General features: G+C 42.4%; 1 protein-coding gene and 1 long non-coding RNA gene across 7 annotated transcripts in view; one reads left to right on the top strand and one right to left on the bottom strand.

The window, feature by feature from the left end:
- The first annotated feature begins 523 nt into the window (after positions 1–523).
- On the top strand, positions 524–3,250 carry LOC148398458 (uncharacterized). Its single transcript, XR_015858783.1, has 2 exons — positions 524–947; positions 1,097–3,250. It is a non-coding gene; the product is annotated as an uncharacterized LOC148398458 (long non-coding RNA).
- Positions 3,251–7,481: 4,231 nt separating this feature from the next.
- fkbp15b (FKBP prolyl isomerase family member 15b) overlaps positions 7,482–10,142 on the bottom strand; it is a 109,374-nt gene continuing 106,713 nt past the window's right edge. For all 6 annotated transcript variants that reach the window (XM_088377482.1, XM_088377481.1, XM_088377477.1 and 3 more), the window contains 3 exons: positions 8,676–9,247; positions 8,161–8,263; positions 7,482–7,948 (listed from right to left, as the gene is read on the bottom strand). In XM_088377482.1, the coding sequence (XP_088233608.1) occupies positions 7,871–7,948; positions 8,161–8,263; positions 8,676–9,247 (753 nt within the window). In that variant the 3' untranslated portion in view covers positions 7,482–7,870. The remainder of the gene's footprint in view (positions 7,949–8,160; positions 8,264–8,675; positions 9,248–10,142) is intronic.

Here is a 10,142-nt window from a genome sequence, read left to right as displayed (position 1 = left end):
AGTTAGATTTTCTTCAAAATGTGCGGCGCGCCCTATCATGCAGTGCTCCCTATATGTGTTGTTGTAAGGCGGACGTATTAAAGAGCGCCATGAGAACGTTAGAGGGTGAATTGTGGGCGTGGATTTGCAGTATGAATGAATTTAAATTTGGTCTGCGCCACAGTTTTGTTTATTATATTTTTTTGCGGGAGCTTGAAGCAGTGGATAAAGGTACCATCTATAAAATGGGTGTGTGGGACTGTATTGGAACCAAAAGAAACAAGAACGACATCAACGATCCGACAGGGAGTGACACGCAGACAGGACTTAAATATGAGACAGGTAACGAGTGGCAGGTGACTGTGATTAGTACATTGATTGTGAGTAGACACAGGAAGGGAGGGGCGAGTACACAGACGCGGACAGAAACTCAGGTTTTCCACCTGAGTGGAAAACCCCCCGCCCCCACATACAATGGTATACCCCAGCGGCACTGCTGTGTTGTATTACGTCATGACGCACAGGCGTCGGTTCAATACAATCACACACTTGAGCACTCGCTGTCGTCCTCTGTCTCATTATCTATCTATCCGTCCGTCCGTCCATCCATCTATCTATCTATATATACATACACACACACACACGCACACAAACATATGTAAGGAGACAGGTGGGTTTTTTCCACGCATCACCATCGCTGTTGATCTGTGACTCTATGCGTGCCCATTTCACAGCCAATGTGAAAAAACAAGTGAACCAAATGAACGCCGAGCTTGCTAACATGTCTGCTGGCACTTTTGTTCGAGCGGTCGTAAAAGCCGGCATCATATCCGAGAAACCACATGGCACAGAAAGTGACTCTGAGAGTGAAGAAAGTGAACCTGGCATGTCAGTTGGAGATTTAGCGTTGCTGTTTAATTCGGAAACAGGATGAGGACTTCAATGGGTTTAATTGATGACCATTACTGGTAACAAAAATGTGAATACCAAACTCAGTTTTGCTCCTGCTTCATTTTTAAATACGCACACTTGTATGCTTGTGTGTGTGTGTGTGTGTGTGTGTGTGTGTGTGTGTGTGTGTGTGTGTGTGTTGTTGTTGCCATGAGAACGTTTGCAGGGGAAGTGTGGGCGTGGATTTGCAGTGCGCCCCGTGTGTGTGTGTCTGCGTGCTGTCGTCACAGTCGATGTGAAAAAACAACAGAAGCAATGAACGGCGAGCTTGCTGTCATTCCGGAAGGCACGACAAAGGAACTCCAACCACTGGACATCGGTGTGAACCGGCCGTTCAAAGTAAACATGTAAAACAAGTAAAGCTAACACCTCTGCTGGCACCGTGTGTGTGTGTGTGTTGTTGTTGTAAGGAGGACGTAGTTGAGAGCGCCACGAGGACGTTAAAAGGCTAAGTGTGGGCATGGATTGTATATATAAAACTCGCACCCTATGAGCCGTGGCGCCCTATGTGTGTGTTAAACACAGTCATGGCACACAACTGAGACTGCGCCTTTTATTACAGTGCGCCTTTTGAACGTAAAAATACGGTACCCTTAAACCAATAAACTCATTTCCCAAAACATACGAGCAAAAACAGATGTGACGTGTGCTGACTAACTAATTATCTAACTTAGTTACTTTTAAAATCAAGTAATCGGTAAAGTGACCAAGTTACTTTAAAAATCAAGTAATTAGTAAGTACAGTTATCTTTTCAGGGTAACTGTAGCAACACTGGGTATGAATAATTTCGGTCCTGACTGTCGCTTCCATACAGACCATTTCGTTAAGATGTTCGAGAATCATTAGCAAAGACTCAGAAACCTTGTGTCCATGTGATGAGAATTTCTAAAAGGTTTTGTTTGACATTATGTCATACTGAATGTAAATGTTTAGGAAATATTCAATGAATATAAAAAACACTACCAAATAAACAATACACGCATTTGATAATTCAAACACAGCTAAGTATACCATTTTAACTACTAGCAACCCATGTAAACCACATGTAAAATAATCAGACATTTAAAACTTAACAATTATAAATGTTTGTAACATCTTTATTTTGTAGATTGAAGTTATCTATCCATGTTCGCTAAAGTATGTAAAATAATACTCTGTTTTGTTAATGTGAAAAATGACCCATACTATTGTTTGAAATGTATGACGAGGAAAACTGCAAGCTCAAAAACCTACTATGATGATGTAAGAGTAATAAGTCTACATACACAACTGTTAAAATGCTGGGTTATTTTCTTTAAAAAATCAGACTAAGATACCTCTTGAAACCATTTACCACCATTAAATGAGACATATAACATGTACAACTAAAACGTTTTTTTAATCACATACAGTGTATTTTTTGAGAGCGGGGAGTGACTGAAATAATGTCATTGAGCAATTGTGCACAACATCTCGGGATGTGACTGTGTTTAGATTTATCACATTCAAACCCACGTTAATTGGGAGTTAGCGCGCACCTGACCTTAACCCAAATAAATTTCTGACGTTCCAAAAGGCTTTACAATTTGTGCAAGGCCCTGCTACCACTACTATGCATCATTACAGGTACATCGCTCCATTCATTTCTACTTTAAAGCTTCGTATTATTTCACGTATTTTTCTCATTTGCACTGTTATGTTGAGTTAACACATCCTAATGGAGCTGAGATGTATCCTCCAGACCAGAAGTCCCCAACCACCGGGCTGCTGACCGGTACCGGTCCGTGGGTCATTTCGTATCGGGCCCCACAAAAAAAACTTCGGGTGTCATTGTCTCCGATTACGCCTAGATGTGACCGGCTCGTTTCTGAGAAACAAGCTCAGAGCTCCCACTAATTCAACGCAATTGTGAGTTTTATTTTTATGTGGTTTATATTTTATTTTTATGCCAGTCGTATCATTTTGTTTCTTCGTATTTACCCCCCGGACTTTAAAGGCAGATCCGTTAAAATATTTCTGGCACGTCACCGGTCCGTGGCGCAAAAAAAGTTGGGGACCGCTGCGTGCAGACCACAGTTTCATATTTTTTGGGTGTTGAAGACACAAGGTCACCAGTACATTGTTCCGCTTACAAGGATAAACAGAGAGCTTCCATCAAAAACAGAAACACGTCTGTGACACTACATATTATATATATAGTGTGTGTGTGTGTGTATATATACATACATATATATATATTGCACAGTAGGTGCAACTGCACCAAGTAACAGTGTGTGTGTGTATATATATATATATATATATATATATATATATATATATATATATATATATATATATATATATATATATATATATATATATATACACACTGCTCAAAAAAATTAAAGGAACAATTTTTTATCAGGGTATGGCATGAATTCAATTAGACTTTTCTGATAAGGTTTTGGTCAGGTACGTGGCAGATGGGGTTGTTCATCAGTTTCAGCTGCATTGGTGTTGATGGAATTAACAACAGGTGCATTAGAGGGGAAACAACGAGATGGTCCCCAAAACAGGACTGATTTTGCAGGTGGAGGCCATTTCAAGTTCCTCCCTCTTGATCTTTTTTAACAGTTTTTCAACAAGTGTTGGCTTTCGCTAGAGTCATTATCACAACTGGCAGCATGAGGCGATTTCTTAACCCTCCTGAAGTTGCGCAGATTGTCCAAATCCTCCAGGATGGCACATCCATGCATGCTGTTGCAAGAAGATTTGATGTGTCTCCCAGTACAATCTCCAGAGCATGGAGGAGATTCCAGGAGACAGGCAGTTACTCTCGGAGAGCTGGACAGGGCTGTAGACGGTCCTCATTCCATCAGCAGGACCGATATCTGCTGCTTTGTGCAAGGAGGAACAGGTTGAGCACTCCCCGAGCCCTACAGAATGACCTCCAGCAGGCTACTTGTGTGAATGTCTCTGCCCAAACAGTCAGAAACAGACTGTACGAGGGTGGCCTCAGTCCTGTAGTGTTTCCTGTGCTCATCGCACAGCACCGTGGAGCTCGATTGGCATTTGCCACTGCCGCCCTGTGCTTTTCACAGATGAGAGCAGGTTTACCCTGAGCACCTGTGATAGACGTGAAAGGGTCTGGAGAAGCCAAGGAGAGCGCTATGCTGCCGGCAACATCATTCAGCATGACCGGTTTGGTGGTGAGTCAGTGATGGTCTGGGGAGGTATTTCCATGGAGGGACGAACAGACCTCTACAGGCTAGAGAACGGCAGTCGGACTGCCATTAGGTATCGGGATGAAATCCTTGCACCCATGGTCAGACCCTACGCTGGTGTAGTAGGTCCTGGGTTCCTCCTGATCCACAACAATGCCCGGCCTATTGTGGCAAGAGTGTGCAGACAGTATTTGGAGGATGAAGGCATTGACACAATTGAAGGGCCCTCACGATCACCTGATCCAAACACAATAGAACACCTCTGGGACATAATGTTTCGGTTCATCATACGCCGCCAGGTTGCTCCTCAGACTTTACAGGAGCTCACTTATGCCCTTAGAGAGATTTGGGGGGACATCTCACAAGACACCATCCGTCATCTCATTAGGAGCATACCGCGACATTGTCAAGCATGCATACAAACTCGTGGGGGCCACACAAGATATTGAAAAGAATTCTCAGTTGCAGAAATTGAATATAGGCAAAAAGAACAAGCCTGCCATATAATTTTCTCACTTTGATTTTTGGGGTGTCTGTATACTGAGCCCTCTGTAGGCTGAAAACGTTTATTTCCATCAAAAGATGTGGCATCCTTTTGTTCCTGAGACATTAAACTGTCCATATCAGCATAGATATCCCCCCCAAAAAATTTCACCATTGAAATCTGATGTGTTTTCAAAGTGTTCCTTTAATTTTTTTGAGCAGTACACACACACACACACACACACACACACACACACACACACACACACACACACACACACACACACACACACACACACACACACACACACACACACACACACACACACACACACACACACACACACACACACACACACACACACACACACACACACACACACACACACACACACACACACACACACACACACACACACACACACACACACACACACACACACACACACACACACACACACACACACACACACACACACACACACACACACACACACACACACACACACACACACACACACACACACACACACACACACACACACACACACACACACACACACACACACACAGTCAAACCTCGGATTTCGACCACAATCCGTTCCAGAAGGTGGTTCAAGAAGTGAATCGCTCAAATTCTGAATATATTTTTCCCATTACAAATAATGGAAAAAAACCTAATCCGTTCCAAGACTAAAAAAAAAAAAAAAAAGGCCTTTTTTAAGCATTTTTTCATTTACACATTTTTGTCCGATCGCGCAACTGCAGCGCACCGGCAACCGTTGTGCGCCGCCGACCGCACAACTGCACCGCGCTGATCGCATTATTGTGACAGAGCGGTCGCTGAAATTTAGAACATATTTTTAAAGTCCTAATGTACTTCCCAAAATTTAAGTGGACCTCAGTGCGCAGGGATCTTAATTTGGTCCGATCGCGCAACCACAGCGCGCCCGGCGCTCAGGGTCGCATTGCTTTAGGAGCGTCTTTGTGTTTTAGGATGGCTTTACTGCTCCCACTTGCTTCCTTTGGCGGCATGATTAGAGTTGATGCAATCCTCAGAGTAACGAGAACGTAATAACGAACGGAGTCAGTTGGCATGCGGGTCATCTCGGCTCATCTCGCGAGGTTCGACAATCGAATTTTGTCCGACATCCGAAGCAAAAAAATCTCGAAAACAGTCTCAGATATGGCTTTTTCTTTGCCACTCTGCCCTGAAGCCCAGAATCCTGCAGCCGCCTCTTCACTGTAGATGTTGACACTGGTGTTTTGCGGGTACTATTTAATGAAGATGCCAGTTGGGGACCTGTGAGGCGTCTGTTTCTCAAACTAGAGACTCTAATGTACTTATCTTCTTGCTCAGTTGTGCAATGCGGCCTCCCACTTCTTTTTCGACTCTGGTTAGAGCCTGTTTGTGCTGTCCTCTGAAGGGAGTAGTACACACCGTTGTAGGAAATCTTCAATTTCTTAGCAATTTCTCGCTTGATTGGAGCCAATTTCATCCTACAATAGGAAAATGACCCCAAACACACCTCCAAATTGTGCGAGAACTATTTAGAGTAGAAGCAGGCAGCTGGTATTCTATCGGTAATGAAGTGGCCAGCGCAGTCACCAGATCTGAACCCCATTGAGCTGTTGTGGGAGCAGCTTGACCGTATGGTACGCAAGAAGTGCCCATCCAACCAATCCAACTTGTGGGAGCTGCTTCTGGAAGCGTGGGGTGCAATTTCTCCAGATTACCTCAACAAATTAACAGCTAGAATGCTAAAGGTCTGCAATGCCGTAATTGCTGCAAATGGAGGATTCTTTGACGAAAGCAAAGTGTGATGTAAAAAAAAATCTTATTTCAAATACAAATCATTATTTCTAACCTTGTCAATGTCTTGACTCTATTTTCTATTCATTTCACAACGTTTGGTGGTGAATATGTGTGACTTTTCATGGAAAACACAAAATTGTTTGGGTGACCCCAAACTTTTGAACGGTAGTGTGTGTTGTATATATATATATATATATATATATATATATATATATTTTGTTCCAACATTTCTCATATATATATGTGTGTGTGTGTGTGTGTGTGTGTGTGTGTGTGCGTGCGTATGTATGTGTGTGTACGCACGCACACACACACACACACACACACACACACACACACACACACACACACACACACACACACACACACACACACACACACACACACACACACACACACACACACACACACACACACACACACACACACACACACACACACACACACATATATATATGAGAAATGTTGGAACAAAATCCTGTCATTCAGATTACAATCTTGATCGGAATGGGCTTGATTTCCCAATAGGGAATGTACATGAAGCATTTTTCTTCAAATCAAGCTCTGAATAAATGCATCTGCAGTGTATTTTTATTTAGGTCTCATGCAAAGTATATTTCACTGGTAAGCCTAAGTGTGACCGGGTCACCCTCATTATGGGGCCTGGTCCAGGAAGGCAGACTTCCTGGCACCAGGATGTATAGATACAGTGGTTGGCCATCTGTGTAGAATCAGCAAGGCAGGCTGGTGGGTCAGAGGTCATCCAGCAGCCCTTGTGTGCGTGCGCTCGAGTGAGGTGGGGGCGCGGGGTTTAAGATTCGAGGGCGGGAAGACAAACGGACTTGACACTTTTGGCTAGAGAGAGACACTTCAATTCTGACATCGGTTGAATAAAATCTTTCCCCAATCAGCCGTGTGTCACTGAAGTTTTCCTTCCCCGAGCCAGCCACTTTTCCACCGTTTGCTTTTGAAGACCAGCTGATCACCAAAGAGAATTTACCACACATCCATGTAAACAAAGCCAGTGTTAGCATTAAACCTTCAAGCGTCTGCTAGACTGCAAACAGTATAAGGAAATGTATGTGTCTCTTTACTTCTATTTAACATTGTGAACATGATAGTCAAGTTCAGAACACAGTCGCATTCCAGGTTTTCACACTTGTGTAAACACGTTAGTTGGTGTTTATTTTTTCTCCATCTCTTCAAGATTGGAAGAGGTGGGGTTGCATATGTTAAGTCACATTAATCGTGGAACAATTTTGAGATCCTACACTTTGTCTCAATTTTTTTCAAAACAAAAACTGGGCTTTTGAACTGGGATTTGCAAGCTTTTTATGTCCACATTATCTTAAACAGATTTCATATAAGAAATCAAGTTCAGAATCTGATTTGGTCATTCTTTCAAATTCATTAGATGAGGCAGGCATGGTCTCTGATCTGCTTAGCTTGAATTGCATTTTAACTTAGCCAGTCAGGGTCATCATCGTCATTATGATCACCAAACAGCGGAGCTGGTGGTGGACATCCCTTTAAACTCTGAAATACAAAAAGGTTACACTAATTAACCAACCAAATATGTGAAAACCACATCTCCAACTAGTGATATACATAAATTATTTAATTCAATATTAACACATCACTCAAATATATTGGATTCAGTTTGACATATGTAATTCATGACAAAAAAAAATGGTTACAAATATACGTATGATGCAAAAAAAATATAGACTTATGTAATTCCTGCTTACCAACTCCTCCTCCTCTTCCAAAACTGGATGCGAAGTGGATTTGTCATTGGCTCGGACCTGGAAAATGGTCTCTCCGTTTTCCATTAGCAATTTTCCAGTCACACTGAGACAACAGAATCAGAGGCAGAATAATATGACAGTAACTAGGTAGTACCTCTAAAAATATTCTTCTAAAGTGCTTTGAAAGCATACGTAACAGAGAGAGGGCGAAGAGGTGGGGAGAGATAGAGAGAGAGAGAGAAAGAAAGAGAGACCAAGACAGGGAGAACGAGCGAGAGAAAGAGCGATGTAGCATGAAAGGAGACTTTGTGGCATTGTATTATTTGGCCAAGTGCAGCATGCTCTTGAAAAAGAAGATGGCTGTACATTCTGAGTTCGTTCAACATGCTCCCTGGCTCATAAACGATTATTTGCAACCTATAATTGTGAGTCCAGATCAAAAAATGCAAGCAATACTTCAACATGCACCAACAAGGTCAAGGAAAAATATTAGAAACTCCTAAGCGAGTACCCACCTTTTTTCTTTAGCCTGACTAAGCAGAACTTCATTTGGTGGTGGAGGCGGCTTAACTGGGGGTTCAAAAGATTTCTGAGAGTCGGCATCCATTTCTCCTGAAGTTTCTGTATTTTCCATTCTTGTCTCAGACACTTCACTCAAGTCAGCATTCTGCTCCTGTTCGACCTCAGTTAGGACAGTCTCGTGAGGTCCAGCCTCTAGATTTGCAGCCTCACTGGTGTCATCTACTGCCTGCGCCTGCTTCTTTTGAGATCCTAACGTTGGCACGTGTGTGGTCTCTAATGCTTCCAAGTCAAACTGTTCCTTTAAAACGAATAATGGTGCCTGTACTTCAGCTCCATCTGACATTTGGTCCTCACCTCTGTGGTGATGGTCATCCTTTGTCTCACAAACTGCCTCGCTTTTGGGTTTGCTGACACCACTTTCTTCATTTCCAAGGAATGTGTTACATATTTTCTTGTCTTCTTGTTTCAAATCATCTTTACCTCTTTCCTCTTCTTGATCTGCCAACTCTTCCTTTTTAATTGTTGTCAGGGAGTCTTTGTCATGGAGGAGCTGCAAAGTCACGTTCTGGAAATACATTAATACGTAAAATGAAAATTCATAGAAATAAATGAAATAGTGGGTACTAAGCTTCACAGCTGCAAATGCCAACTAAGAGAGATGGAGAACTAAGAATTACTTGTGTTTCTACAGACAAACCGGGTTCGGTTGAAGTTGGGAAATTGTGTAAAATGTAAATAAAACCAAAATACAGCAATTTGAAAATCCTTCTCAACCCATATTCAATTGAATACACTACAAAGAGAACATATTTAATGTTCAAACTGATAAATTTAATTGTTTTTTGCCAAATAATAATTAACTTCGAATTTCATGGCTGCAACACTTGAAGTTGGGAAAGGTGGCAAAAAATACAGAGAAAGCTGAGAAAAGCTCATCGAACACCTATTTGGAACATCCCACATGTGATCAGGCTAATTGGGTACCATGATTGGGTATAAAAGGAGCCCCCCCAAACATGCTCAGTCATTCACAAGCAAGGATGGGGCAAGGTTCACCACTTAGTCCACAACTGCGTTAGAAAATAGTTGAACAGTTTAAGAACAACATTTCTCAAAGCAAAATTGCAAGGAATTTAGGGTTTTCAACATTTACGGTCCATAATATCATCCAAAGGTTCAGAGAATCTGGTGAAATCACTGCATGTAACCGCCACGCCCGGAAACCAAGACTGAATCATCGTGACCTTCGATCCCTCAGACGGCACTGCCTTAAAATCCGACACGAGTGTGTAAAGACTATCACCAAATGGGCTCAGGAAAACTTCAGAAAACCACTGTCAGTAAATACAGTTCATAACTACATCAGTAAACGCGAGTTAAAACTCTACCATGCAAAGCCAAAGCCGTTTATGAACAACAACCAGAAACGCCGCCGGGTTCTCTGGGCCCGAGCTCATGTA

Source organism: Syngnathus floridae, chromosome 5 (assembly GCF_059516105.1).
Source record: "Syngnathus floridae isolate MCC-2025c chromosome 5, RoL_Sflo_1.0, whole genome shotgun sequence".
Lineage (NCBI taxonomy): Eukaryota > Metazoa > Chordata > Actinopteri > Syngnathiformes > Syngnathidae > Syngnathus > Syngnathus floridae.
This window is presented reverse-complemented; position numbering and strand designations above follow the sequence as displayed.